Source organism: Saccopteryx bilineata, chromosome 12 (genome assembly GCF_036850765.1).
Source record: "Saccopteryx bilineata isolate mSacBil1 chromosome 12, mSacBil1_pri_phased_curated, whole genome shotgun sequence".
Classification (NCBI taxonomy): domain Eukaryota; kingdom Metazoa; phylum Chordata; class Mammalia; order Chiroptera; family Emballonuridae; genus Saccopteryx; species Saccopteryx bilineata.
The window spans coordinates 43,727,035-43,741,677 of NC_089501.1; the positions used below are offsets into that span (position 1 = coordinate 43,727,035).

Below are 14,643 nucleotides of genomic sequence, written 5' to 3' on the forward strand. Positions count from 1 at the left end.
ACAACATATTGCTGTTACGGAGCAAGTTTTAGTGGTCTGTATATACAACAGCCACAACATTCTCGTAAGCCAGAGCCTGATCCAGGGGGAGCTGCTAACTCTTCAGTTCTCTGAAGGCTCAGAGAGGTGAGGGAGCTGCACAAGTGGGACACGAGTAGATGTTGGTTTATGAGGCTTAAGGAGAGAAGCCATCTCCGTAACATAAAAGTGCGAGCTGAAGCAGCCAGTGTTATCCAGACGATCTAGCTGGGATCATTAATGAAGGTGGCGGTCAGTCCGCTCAGCCTCCGCCGCCGCCCCTCTGCCAGCGCTGCGGCGCCACCTCGGGCCGGCGGTCCTCCGCGGGAGGCAGCGAGGCGGCGGGCGGGCGGCCGACGGGGGCGGCCGGCGGTCCTACGCGCTCGGTTGCGGCGGCGTCCTCATGGGGTCGGCGTGAGGCGCCCTTGCGCGCGGAGGACACTTCTGCTGCCCGGAGAGAGCAAGCACCCATCTTCCACAGGACTTGGAATTCTTGGAGGACTGCCTTTGTGAAAAGCTGGCAATCATTTCTTTAAATCCATCTTAGTTTTCCTGAACAGCCAGAAACCATGAACAGCTTCAGTAATGAAGAGTTTGACTGCCTTTTCCTTGATGAAGGCTTTACTGCCAAGGACATTTTAGACCAAAAAATTAACGAAGTTTCTTCTTCCGATGATAAGGATGCCTTCTATGTTGCGGACCTGGGAGACATCCTAAAGAAACATCTGAAATGGTTAAAAGCTCTTCCTCGGATCACCCCCTTTTATGCGGTCAAATGCAATGACAGCAGGACCATAGTGAAGACCCTCGCTGCCATCGGGACAGGGTTCGACTGTGCCAGCAAGACTGAAATACAATTGGTGCAGAGTCTTGGGGTGCCTCCAGAGAGGATTATCTATGCAAATCCATGTAAACAAGTGTCTCAGATTAAATATGCTGCCAATAATGGAGTCCGGATGATGACTTTCGATAGTGAAGTCGAGCTGATGAAAGTTGCCAGGGCACACCCAAAGGCAAAGTTGGTTTTGCGGATTGCCACCGATGATTCCAAAGCAGTCTGTCGTCTCAGTGTTAAATTTGGTGCCACTCTCAAAACTAGCAGGCTTCTTTTGGAACGGGCAAAAGAGCTAAATATTGATGTCATCGGTGTCAGCTTCCACGTGGGAAGTGGCTGTACTGACCCTGAGACCTTTGTGCAGGCCATCTCGGATGCCCGCTGTGTCTTTGACATGGGGGCTGAGGTTGGTTTCAACATGTATCTGCTTGATATTGGTGGTGGCTTTCCTGGATCTGAGGATGTAAAGCTTAAATTTGAAGAGATCGCCAGTGTCATCAACCCAGCCCTGGACAAGTACTTTCCGTCAGACTCAGGAGTGACAGTCATTGCCGAGCCAGGCAGATACTATGTCGCATCAGCCTTCACACTTGCAGTTAACATCATTGCCAAAAAGTTGGTGTTAAAGGAGCAAACAGGCTCTGATGATGAGGAGGAGTCGAACGAGAAAACCTTTATGTATTACGTGAATGATGGCGTGTATGGGTCGTTTAATTGCATCCTCTATGATCATGCCCACGTGAAACCCCTTCTGCAGAAGAGGCCCAAACCGGATGAGAGGTATTACTCGTCCAGCATATGGGGACCGACCTGTGACGGCCTGGACCGCATCGTCGAGCGCTGTGGCTTGCCTGAGATGCACGTGGGGGACTGGATGCTCTTTGAGAACATGGGGGCTTACACCGTGGCTGCCGCTTCCACCTTCAATGGCTTCCAGAGGCCAACCATCCACTACGTGATGTCAGGACCCATGTGGCAACTGATGCAGCAAGTCCAGAAGCAGGACGGCGGCCCCGGTATGGAGGAGCAGGACATTGGTGCTCTGCCCGTGTCCTGCGCCTGGGAGAGTGGGATCAAGCGCCACCCGGCGGCCTGTGCCTCAGCCCGCATCAATGTGTAGAGGCTGTTCCCGTAGCTGTCACTGTGTGGAGCTTGAATTAAGGGATTCGGAGGCACCATTTAACTTAATTATTGCTAGTTTTGAAATGTCATAAGTAGGGTGGGCACAGATGGAACAGTATGGAAGGCTAGGAGACCGGGGTCACACTTATCCGTGTTCCTATGGAAACTATTTGAATATTTGTTTTATATGGATTTTTATTCAATTTTCAAACATGCTACTAAAGAGTGCCCCTCAGCTGCCGAGCAAGCATTTGTAGCTTGTACGTGGGCAGAATGGGCCAGAAGCTCCGTGTTGTGACCTGTTTTAAAAATAAAGTACCTTGAAAACTAAAAAAAAAAAAAATGAAGGTGGCTACACCAAACAACAGATTTCAGTGTGGACCAAACAGCCTGCCTTATACTGGAAGAAGATGCCACCTCAGACTTTTGTAGTGGGAGAGGAGAAATCAGTGCTTCACTTTGGAGGTTCAAAGGACAGGCTGACTCTTGTTAGGGGCGAATGCAGCTGGTGACTAAGGTGAAGCCAGTGCTCATTTACCATTCAGAAAACCCTAGGGCCCTTAAGAATTATTCTAAATCTACTCTGCCTGTGCTCTATAAATGGAACAACAAAGTCTGGATGGCAGCATCTCTGTTTACAACATGGTTACTGAATATTTTAAGTCTACTGTTGAGACCCTGCTCAGAAAAAGATTCCTTTCAAAATACTACTGCCTCTGGTCACTCAAGTGCTGTGATGAAGACGTACAAGATTAATATTGTCTCCTGTCTGTTAACATAACATCCATTCTGGAGCCCATGGATTAAGGAGTAATTTTGACTTTCAAGTCTTATTATTTAAGAAATTCATTTTGTAAAGATAATAGCTGCCGTAGATAGTGATTCCTCTGCTAGATCTGGGCAAAGTGAGTTGAAAATCTGGAAACGATTCCCCATTCCAGATGCCATTGAGAACATTCATAATTCATGAGAAGAGGTCAGAATGTCCACATAAGCAGGAATTTGGAAGAAATTGATCCAACGCTTGTGAATGACTTTGAGGGGTTCATGGTTTCACTGGAGGAAGTAACTGCATGTGTGGTGGGAACAGCAGCAGAACCAGAACTGGAAGTGGAGCCTGAAGCGGGATTGAGCTGCTGCCGTCTTGTGATGGAACGAGAGTGGATTAGGAGTTGCTTCTTATGGACGGACAAGCGAAGACGGGTTTCTTGAGATGGAATCTACTCCTGGTGAAGATGCTGTGAAGGTTGTTGAAGTGACAACAAAGGACATAGACTAGTATATAAACTTGGTTGAGAAAGTAGTAGCAGGGATGAAGAGGACCGACTCCAATTTTGAAAGCAGTTCTGTGGGCCGAAGGCAATCAAACAGCATCACATGCTACCGGGAAATTGTTCATGGGAAGAAGAGTCAGTTGACATGGCAGACTTCATTGTTCTTTTAAGAAGTTGCCACAGCCACCACCATGACCAGTCAGCAACCATCAACACTGAGGGAAGACCTATCAGCAAAAAGATCGTGACCCACTGAAGGCTCGGTGATGGTTAGCAATTCTGAGCAATAATGTTTTTAAGTTAAGGTATGTACACTGTTTTTAAGAATTTTTTTTTTTTTTTTTTTTTACAGAGGCAGAGATAGACAGGGACAGACAGAGATGAGAAGCATCAATCATCAGTTTCTCGCTGCGCGTTGCGACTTCTTAGTTGTTCATTGATTGCTTTCTCACATGTGCCTTGACCGTGGGCCTTCAGCAGACCGAGTAACCCCCTGCTGGAGCCAGCGACCCTGGGTCCAAGCTGGTGAGCTCTCTGCTCAAGCCAGATGAGCCCGCGCTCAAGCCGGTGACCTCGGGGTCTCGAACCTGGGTCCGTCCGCATCCCAGTCCAACGCTCCATCCACAGCGCCACCACCTGGTCAGGCTGTACACTGTTTTTAGATATAATGCTACTACTGTACACTCAACAGACCACAGTATAAACAGAACACAGGCACTGGGGACACAGAAGTTCACGTGACTCACTTCACTGTGAGTTGTCTGGACCCAAACCTGCACTATCTCCAAGGTGTCTCTGTAGTGCAGCGCTTTTCAACTTTTTTCATTTCATAGCATGTGCAAACTAGTTACTAAAATTCTGTGGCACACCGAGAAATGTTTTGCTGATCTGACAGAAAAAAGTAGGGAAAATTTTGATTCATTCATACCAGACAACTATTGTTATGTTGGCTGTTGTAATTTTTTAAAAATGTTATAATTGATTTGAGAGAGAGGAAAAGAAACTGGATTTGTTGTTTCACTTATGCACTCTTTTGTTGATTCTTGTATGTGCCCTGACCGGGGGGATATTGGGACGATGCTCTAACCAACTGGGCTACCTGGCCCCATCTGTTGTCCTTTTTTTATTTGAGGATTTAAGGGAAAAGAGGTCAGTGCAATTCTTGCTGCACACAGCTTGAAAACCACTGCTGTGGAGGGAGTGTGTTTCAACTCTGCCTTGAGGGCGGTAGAGAGCAGCTGAGGTGTTGAAGCCAGGCCGTGATCAGAATCACAGTTAGAAAGAGAGCTGGCTGTGCTGCAGAGTAGACTGAAAGGGGCAAAACTAGTCAGTATCAGGAGGTAGGTGGTGGTAGCAAGTCAGGGGAGCTGTGGTGGCCCGAGATAGGGCAGTGGTGCTAAGACACAATGTGGCTACATTTAAGAGTCCCGTACAGTTTTCCAAGGGCCCAGCTCACCTTTGGGACTCATCATCTGAAAAGCTCCTTAGTTTCTTTCCAGGCTACATGACTTCTGTTCCCTCACTCTCTTTGGGATTGTTTAGCAGTCCTTTCCAGTGCTTTCTGATGAACCCTACAGCTGGTTGCTGTGCTCTGAGCGCGTGAGGTCGAGCATGTGCCAAGGAGATGCGATAGAAACAATTTTATTTATTTTTATTCATTTTAGAGAGGAGAGGGAGAGACAGAGGAGAGACAGAAGGGGGGGAGGAGCTGGAAGCATCAACTCCCATATGTGCCTTGACCAGGCAAGCCCAGGGTTTCGAACCGGTGACCTCAGCATTTCCAGGTCAATGCTTTATCCACTGCGCCACCACAGGTCAGGCACGATAGAAACAATTTTGAAAGGAACTGGTAGGCATGTCAAATTCTGCCAAATTAAGCCAAAACCCAAATGTCGATTTACGACATACTTCTTATACTTGAGGAAGTGTCACCTTTAATTTGGGGGATGAATAAAAGGAGAGAATGCAGCTGTGTAGGCTGTAGACCTAGGATTTGTGGTTTATGTTCATGGCTAAGGATGTGTAATTAGTTTGTTAGTTCCTTCATAAACTCCATACTTGAAAAAAGTTTATTTTACGTAAGTATATTTATTTTATGTATTAAAAACAATACTTTGTTAATCTTCTGGTAAGTTGTTTTTAATAACCACATGAGTCAGTGGAATACGTTAACTCTGGTTTGCAGAACTAAGGCGTGTTTCAGGGCCCTGCTCCATGAGCACTTGATCTGTTTCCGTGAAGCGCCCTGCATGCGTGAGGAGGTGTTCCCAATCAGCTGGGCACTTCTAGGATTGACAGTATAGGTCCTAGAGTAGCCAATTGAGCATGTGTTCCAAGTTGTTCTATATGATCCCTTTTAACCTTCTTTACATATGTTACAGCATTATGACATATTTGCATCTTCAAAGGCTGGGATATATTCTGTTGCTTTGAAATTTTTTCTTTTTTTTTTTTTTTATCTTTCATCATGCTTTGTACAAAGCCTTCATTACCTCAGAAAGCCTATTAACTTTCTAACATGCATGGATTTTAATTGTTTTATGATAGTACATCCATTGTTTATAAAGAATATGTAATATTAAATGTTAGAATGTATAATACTAAATGTTAGTAGCTTAGTTATTAACTAATTACATTATGTATAATTATGTATTTTATAACAATAAATATATACAACTATTAACCTAATGAAAATAGCACATATATGACAATTTTAAAGAGACTTTCTAGAAATTTAGGGTATGCTACTTTTCTTTTAGATTTTATTTATTGATTTTATAGAGAAAGGAGAGAGGGTGGTAGTTACTCAAAGTTGTTTCACTTAATTGTTCGTTGCTTGCTTCTTGCTTGTCATATGTGCTTTAACCTGGCAAGCCCAGGGTTTCGAACCGGCAACCTCAGTGTTCCAGGTAGAGTCTGTTATCCACTGTGCCACCACAGGCCAGGCAAGGGTATGCTACTTTTCTTTCCATTTATTTCTTTATTTATTTATTTGCTTACTAATTTTTTTTATTTTTTTTGTGTGTGTATTTTTCTGAAGCTGGAAACGGGGAGAGACAGTCAGACAGACTCCCGCATGCACCCGACCAGTTTCCACCTGGCACGCCCACCAGGGGGCGACGCTCTGCCCACCAGGGGGCAATGCTCTGCCCCTCCGGGGCGTCGCTCTGCCGTGACCAGAGCCACTCTAGCACCTGGGGCAGGGGCCAAGGAGCCATTCCCAGCGCCCGGGCCATCTTTGCTCCAATGGAGCCTTGGCTGCAGGAGGGGAAGAGAGAGAGAGGAAGGAGAGGGAGAGGGGTAAAGAAGCAGATGGGCGCTTCTCCTGTGTGCCCTGGCCGGGAATTATAGAGAAAGGAGAGAGGGTGGTATTAAACTATATAAGCAGGAACCCGGGACTGCTGCACGCCAGGCCGACGCTCTACCACTGAGCCAACCGGCCAGGGCTACTTACTTATTTTTGAGAGAGGGGGAATGAGAAAGATAAGCATTAACTCATAGTTGCTGCACTTTAGTTATTCATTGATTGCTTCTCACAAGTGCCTTGACCTGGGGGCTCCAGCTGAGCCAGTGACCTTGGACTTCAAGCCAGTAACCTTGGGATCATGTTGATGATCCCACACTCAAGCTTGGAACTTTGCACTCAAGCTGGAGAGCCTGCACTCAAGCCCGATGAACCCACACTCAAAGTGGCAACCTCGGGGTTTCAAACATGGGACTTTAGGGCCTTGGAACCCTGGTCAGCAAACTGCAGCTCATGAGCCACATGTGGCTCTTTGGCCCCTTGAGTGTGGCTCTTCCACAAAATACCACGTGGGGTGCTACCTCAATAAGGAATGTACCTACCTATATAGTTTAAGCTTAAAAAATTTGGCTCTTAAAAGAAATTTCAATCGTTGTACTGTTGATATTTGGCTCTGTTGACTAATGAGTTTGCCAACCACTGCCCTAGACTGATATTCTATCCATTGTGCCACCACGGGTTGGGCCGGGGTATACTACTTTTTATTGTTAATGCTTATCTATGTAAGTCAGACTAAAGATCTGATGATGTAGAGTTTGAAATTAGGAAAAATTAATAACTTGAAAGGTATACAGATTTTGGAGTGTTAGGGTATGATATAGTTATACCTGCACAGGCGGCAGGTTTTTGGTTTCTTTGGTACCCAAATGTTAAAATTCAGGTCCATAAACTTAATTTTTTTTAATTTTAGTGCTGTACATTTCCTTCTATTTGTTTTTAAAAATACTGTTAGTGAGCTCTGTCTGGATAACTGTTAGAGCGTCATCCCAAAGTGCAGAGGCTGCCGGTTCGATCCCTGGTCAGGGCACATAACAGGAAACGATCTACGTTCCTGTAACTCTCTCCCTCCCTCTCCCTCCCCTCTTCCTCTCTCTGTAACATCAATAAATAAGAACTTTTTAAATACTGTTTCTGACACCAAAGTAATGCATGTGCATCATAAAAGTAGAAAAAAGTACAAAGAATCAATCACCCATAATTCCAGAATCCAGGGATAACCATTATTAATATTTTGGTAATTTTTAACTCTTATCCATAGGTCTATGTACATCTTTTTTATAATCTTGAGATCATATAGTAGCATTATTTTGTATTCTTTTTTTATTGCATCAAATGACATCAGCATTGTTCCCATCATTAAACATTTTTTTACAATATATTTTTCTGGTTTTATTGAGATGTAATTGACCTACAGCACTGTATTAGTTTTAAGTATACAAAATAATTTGATATATGTTCATATTGCAAAATGATTACAGTAAGTTTAGTTTTATGATTTAAAGTCCTATGTTCAAGTCTAATCCATGTTCAGTTGAATTTTTTGTGTGTGGTGGAAGAAAGGGGTTTAGTTTCATTCTTTTGCATGTGGCTATTCAGTTTTCCCAGAATATTTTTTGAAGACATTATTGTTTCCCTATTGTGTATTTTTGGCTTTTTAATTAATTAACCATATATGTGTGGGTATATTCTGAGCTTTCTATTCTGTTCCATTCATCTGTTTTTATGCTAATACTATATACTGTTGTGATCACTGTAGCTTTGTAATGTAGTTTGAAATCAAGAAGTGTGATATCTCCAGTATGATGTTCTTCTAATATTATTGCTCTGGGGTCTTTGTGGTTTCTATACAACATTTAGTAGTATTTGTTTTATTTGTGTGAAAAATGCTGTTGGAACTATGGTAGGGATTGCATTGAATCAGTAGATTGCTTTGGGTGGTACGGATATTTTAACAATACTAATTCTTCCAATCCATGAGCACAGAATATAATTTCATTTATTTGTGTCTTTTAAATGTCTTTTATTAATGTCTCATAGTTTTCAGAGTATAGCTCTTTGACCTCATTTGGTTAAATTTATTCCTTGGTATTCTGTTCTTTTTGATGCGATTGTAAATGGGGATGTTAATTTCTTTTTCTGTTCATTGGTGTATAGAAATACAAATTATTTTTATATTGATTTTGTATCCTGCAACTTGACTGAATTATTCTACTTTTTTTTGTGTGTGGAGGCTTTGGGGTTTTCTATATATAATATATCATCTGCAAAAAGAGACAGTTTTATTTCTTCTTTTCCGATTTTGATGCCTTTTATTTCTTTTTCTTGCCTAATTGCTCTGGCTAGGATTTCCAGTACTATGTTGAATAAAAGTGGCAAGAGTGGGCATCCTTGTCTTGTTCCTGATCTTAGAGGAAAAGCTTTCAGCTTTTCACCGTTGAGTATGATGTTAGCTGTGGGCTTATCATATATGGCCTTTATTATTTTGAGGTACGTTCCCTCTATACCCAATTTGTTGAGTTTTTTTTCTTTAAAAATTTTTTTTCTAAATGGAGAGGATATTTGGGAATGTTGCACTGTGTTGTTGGACAATAGGATATTTATTTACAATATCCTTAATGCCTTGCAACAGGTAAATAAAATGTGGTAAATTGTTTAAAAGACAATAAACAGTATCTTCAATTCATATATCAAAAGCACAAGTGAATTGAATTTATGAATGTACTTTGCAAGTGCCCATATTTTAATGCTTGTATGATTTTAAGGAAAAGTTACCCTATGAGAAATATAGTACTTAAATTATTTAGAAGAACATATTAAGTGGGAACAGAATTGATGATTTATTATTTAAAAGGTAATCCAGTACTGAAGCTTATGGGAGAAGTCATTTTTAAAATATTTTCTTACACAATTTACAGAATTCAATTAAAAAAAAACATTATCTCTTAATTTACCACTTACCTGGGAAATTTTAGCTCTTTATTTACCTCCCTTACAAATTTATTTTTAAAACTTTTTTTTTATTCATTTTAGAAAGGGGGGTGGAGAGAGAGAGAGGAGAGAGAGAAGGGGGGGGAGGAGCAGGAAGCATCAACTCCCATATGTGCCTTGACCAGGCAAACCCAGGGTTTCGAACCGGCGACCTCAGCATTTCCAGGTCGACGCTTTATCCACTGCACCACCACAAGTCAGGCCTATTTTTAAAACTTTTAATTACCAATAGGTTATCAGAATAGTACGAAGAACTCCTGGCTCTCTTCATCCAGAGTTACCAATTATTAACATTTTTCTATATTTACTTTCTTATTCCTTCCCTCTATAAATATCCATATATGTAATATTTTTTCCTGAATCATTTGAGATTTGTTGCAAACATCAAACGTTTTCACCCCTAAAGTACTTGAATGTTTAACAATGTTTTTGCCACTCGAGAGTACCCTCAGATATGAGGCAGGAAGGCTTGTCTGGTAGCTTTATTGTTTTACTTTTAACAGCTTTATTGAGGTACAATTTACGTACCATACCATACCCTGTACTTTAGAGTGCATTTTTATTCCTTCCTTCCTCTGACCGGCCGTTGCTGGTACAGTGCCACACCGGGCTGACAATCAGCTGACAGGTGTGCATATGATACCTCTGGGTCATGTTTTTTTCTCATCTGGGTTGAGATTGACACGCTCAACATTTGCTAACTAAGCAAAAGGCTAAATTTTTGTCCAGTTTTGTGAATGTAACTGTAAAACTTTATTTGAACTCTTAAATACTCCAGTTGTCATCTTACAACAAATAGTATTAACAAGATCCTAGATCTAAAACTAATTTCTCTGAATTTTTGGGCCTGAAGTAAGAAAGTTATCTTTTGAATTAAAAAGTAGAGAATGCAGGCCCTTTCGTTTCATACTTCATTCTGGATTGGCATGAGAGCTGTCTGAAATGGCTGGTTTCCATTATTGCTTGGACTTGGGACTGTCTGCTCTGTTTTGTTGTTTTTATAATATATTGCTTGGAATCTGTGTATTTTTACTGATTTAATAGTTGTATCTAAACCATTTTAAAGCCAGGTTTTGCAGTCTGTAACTCCTGCTTACATATTTCTCTCTTTTTCCCCCAGGGACGAACTGTAAAAGCAACATCAGCTTGACCAGTATATAATTACAGTGGATTGCTCATCTCAGTTCTCAAAGCTTTTGAAAACCAACAGCATCACAGCTTGTTTTGGACTTTGTTACACTATTATTTTCAGCATGAAAACGTGTGATTTTGTAGGGATTCTAATTCTTCAAAGAGGCACAAAAGCCAAATTGGTAGAGGAAGGATGCAAAGTATATACATTTGTTATTACTTTAACATACCCACATTTTACTTAAAAATATTAAATGAAGGGGTTCTGCAAAATGAAAAACTTAGTTTGTGAATTGATTTGGAGGAGTGGATTTTCTTTTCTTAGACACTTAATTCTGTCCTGATATTAATTTTTGAGATTGCTTTTGTGCATCAAATAACACCACCATTCACGAGATTCTTGATTTTTGGATGTCTGTTAGATGCTACTAAGAAAATAGAGATGAGCTTCCTTTCTAAACCTTTTGATGTGGTGTCATAGAATAGCATGTTATAGATACAATCAGCTGCTTTGTTATCTTAAAACTAAGCAATTGTAAATATTAAAATTTAAGAAGATGGCAGGTGATGTCCCTTAACACTCAGTTCAGATTGGACATAACTGACATAGTTCTTTCTCTCTGTAAAAATTATAGACTTGTAGCTCAGTACTATTTCTTCTGTTTCTATTAATAATTTGCTGCTGATAACGTAATGAATTTAACATACTGTGTAAGCTGTATCCTAGTCACTGAACAGTTTATGCAGTGCTGCTTTGCCAAATAAAGTTAAAAGTAAGAGACATTGGTGGTGTTTGAATGTAGAACAGCAGGTCCACCAGATACAGAGTGCTGACTAAAATAACAAAAAAATTCTCTGATGCTCCATTTTGTGACGTGCGTAGGTTAATTCAACTGTACGTTTGTAGCATGAGTGTGACTGTTTGTTGAGGACAAGGACTACATACACCTATTTTTCTTTGCCTCACACAGGGCTTGTTCTCTTGTAGATAGATGTACATACAGTAAATGCAGAATGTGTGAGCAGATGAATGAACTGACAGTGTCACAAAAGAGCTGGCTGACAATAAATAAAACCCATCTCTCACCTATAGAGGATTTATTCAATATTAATATAATGATTGTAATTGGGTTTCTGAGAAATCGGTTGCACCTTGGAGTCTTGTTTAAATGTGGTTTTATACCTTTTATAGTGGGATCTTAGTTTCTCCAGGGTTCTAGAACTCAAAGCAACATGCACTCCAGGCTAGCAGAGCTAATGCTCCCAGCAAAGCCCTTCCGTCTGCTGTGCACACTGTCTGTATGATTCTGGCCTGTAGATGCTTAACTGAGGGTGCAAGGTACATCTCCCCTACTTCTCAATGTCTTAAACATTACTTATTTTTAAATGGTTTTAAAAAATTTGCATACATCTTTTCACTAGTGTCTCTTTTGGGGCAAATTCTGAGACACAGGAAACTAGCATTAGTCAGTGGCCAAAACTTAAAAGTTTCAGTTTTCTATCATTGGCTTCAGTTTGCTATGGTTGATATTGTTTCTAGACCTAGGCCATGAACCCGTTGGTCCAGGAATCAGTGTTATGTGAGTTACTTTCAAAGGTTAAGTATTCCTTAGGACTTAAATTAATTCTTAAACTTATCCACTAGTCTGTAACCTTTATAGCCATTGCCAGCATTTTATTATATGGAAATCTCTATGTTAGGTCTTGGCATAGAAAAAGGCCCTCATTTGCAGAGAGTCTACAGTCTTATGGAGGGGACAATTAATAAATCTCATTAGACAAAGTGCCACCTTTACACTTCTGTGAATTAAAATTTTTAAATATTTTAAATGGATTTTAACAAAGCCTCAGTAAATGCGTAGAGATGGAAATAATGAATTTTAACTAGGCCTAAGAGCTTTTCTCTCTAAGTTGAATTTATGGGTTGGTCAGAGATAAGAAATTTCTTTAGTCTTTGTATTCATAATTTCTAAAATATTTCAGCATTTCATTTCTCCTTATAAAAGTGATCCCTTTTCATAATATAAAAATTAACAATGAAAATATTTTTTAAACTTCCAGCCTAGTGAAATTCTATTGAAACAAAGCCTTTTTTTTATAAATTAAAGGCCTAATCTAATTCAGTGGGACTCTTGAATCTATGTAAGCACAATAAATTAAAATCAATAAAAAAGATAAAGGCCTAATCTAGCTCTCAAGAACTAAAATTAAGAATCCCAGCATCTAATAAGAGTTTCAACATTTTTCCTAGCCAGCATTAGAAAAAAGTGGAAAAAAAAGTGACATTTGGGCAAAAATATACTATTTATTTGATTATAATGTACCTATACTAAAACATCATAAAATTTTAATATTCTTCCTATCCACAAACAGTGTATGTTTCCATTTATTAGCATCTTCTTTGATTTCTTCAATGTCTTATAATTTTCCAAGTACAGGTCTTTTACCTCGTTGGCTAAATATATCCTTAGGTGTGTGTGTGTGTGTACAGTATATGTGTATTTATTAGTGCAGTTTTAAGTGGGATTTCATTTCTTAGTTTCCCTTTCTAATAGCTCATTATAGATGTATGAGATACAACTGATTTCTGAATATTTATTTTGTATCCTGATACTTTACTGAATTCACTAATCAGTTCTAGTTTTTTAGTTTTCTATGTATAGTATCATATTGTCTGCAAATGACAGTTTTACCTCTTCCTTTCCAATGTGGATGCTTTTATTTCTTGTCTGATTGCTGTGGCTAGGGCTTCCCACAGTTGAGTAAGAATGATGAAAGTAGATATCCTCTTGTTCCTGATCTTAAGGGAAATGCTTTTAATTTTTTCCCATTGAATATGATGTTACTGTGGATTTGTCATATTTGGCCTTTATATGTTGATATCCGTTCCCTCCATTCCCACTTTGCTGACAGTTTTTATTATAAGCTGATGCTGGACTTTGCCAAATGCTTTTCTGCATCTGTTGATATGGTCATATGATTTTTATCCCTTTGGTTATGCAGTGTACCATGTTAATTGATTTGTAGATGTTGAATGACCCTTGTATCCCAGAAGTAAATACCATTTGATCATGGTGTATGATTTTTTAATGTATTGCTGAATTTGGTTTGCTAATATTTTGTTGAAGATTTTTGCATCAATGTGCATTAGGGATACTGGCCTACAATTTTCTTTCTTTGTAATGTCTTTATTTGCTTAGACATACTTAGACCTAAATAAAGGAAATGTAGGAGAAGACTCAGTTCTAATCATTCAGTCCATTCCTGTACACATTTAGCTTTGGGGTATCTAACCTTATTTTTATCCTTGATGGTTTCATAATTAGCAAAAGAATCAGCACAATTCTTTCCTCATAAAATGAACTTGAGTGTCTTTCCTCCTCTTGAATTTTTTATAATGGTTTGAGAATAGGTATTAGTTCTTTGAATGGTAAAATTCATCTCTAAACTGTTGGTCTAGAACTTTTGTTTATTGGGAGTTTGATTACTGCTTCAATTTTGTTGGTGGTTATTGGTCTGTTCAGATTTTCTGTTTCCTCTTAATTCAGTCTTGGGAGCTTGTATGTTTCTAGGATTTTATTTATTTGGGTTCTCTTTTCCTTGATGAGTCTGATTAAAGGTTTATCAATCTTGTTTATCTTTTCAAAGAACCAGATCTTGGTTTCATTGATTTTTTTGTATTTTTTTTTGTTTCATTTATTTCTGCTCTAATTCTTAATTATTTCTTCCTTCTATTCATGTTGGATTTTGTTTTTCTTTTTCCTTTAGGTGTAAGGTTAGAATGTTAATTTGAAATTTTTCTTGTTTCTTGAGGTAGGCCATATATATTGCTATGAATTTCCCCTTAGGACTGCTCTGTGTCCCATGGATTTTGGGTTGTGTTTCCACTTTCATTCGTCTCCAGGTAGCTTTTGATTTCTTTCTTGTTCTTATTGCTAACCCATTCATTAACCCATGTTTAGTAACATGTT

At 39.7% G+C, this 14,643-nt stretch overlaps 2 protein-coding genes across 5 annotated transcripts in view; both read left to right on the top strand.

Annotated features, from left to right (window-relative positions):
• PCMT1 (protein-L-isoaspartate (D-aspartate) O-methyltransferase) overlaps positions 1-11,453 on the top strand; it is a 49,220-nt gene extending 37,767 nt beyond the window's left edge. For 2 of the 4 annotated variants that reach the window (XM_066248049.1, XM_066248045.1), the window contains exons 8-9: positions 8,897-9,040; positions 10,662-11,453. In XM_066248049.1, the coding sequence (XP_066104146.1) occupies positions 8,897-9,040; positions 10,662-10,674 (157 nt within the window). In that variant the 3' untranslated portion in view covers positions 10,675-11,453. The remainder of the gene's footprint in view (positions 1-8,896; positions 9,041-10,661) is intronic. The other 2 variants (XM_066248048.1, XM_066248047.1) reach the window with 1 other exon arrangement.
• On the top strand, positions 270-2,307 carry LOC136316289 (ornithine decarboxylase). Its single transcript, XM_066248260.1, has one exon. The coding sequence runs from the start codon at positions 588-590 to the stop codon at positions 1,971-1,973; it is 1,386 nt and encodes a 461-aa protein (XP_066104357.1). The 5' UTR covers positions 270-587; the 3' UTR covers positions 1,974-2,307.
• Positions 11,454-14,643: the final 3,190 nt, after the last annotated feature.

Coding starts and splice junctions, on each gene's coding strand:
- LOC136316289 (XM_066248260.1), top strand. CDS start 588: ATGAACAGCTTCAGTAATGAAGAGTTTGACTGCCTTTTCCTTGATGAA.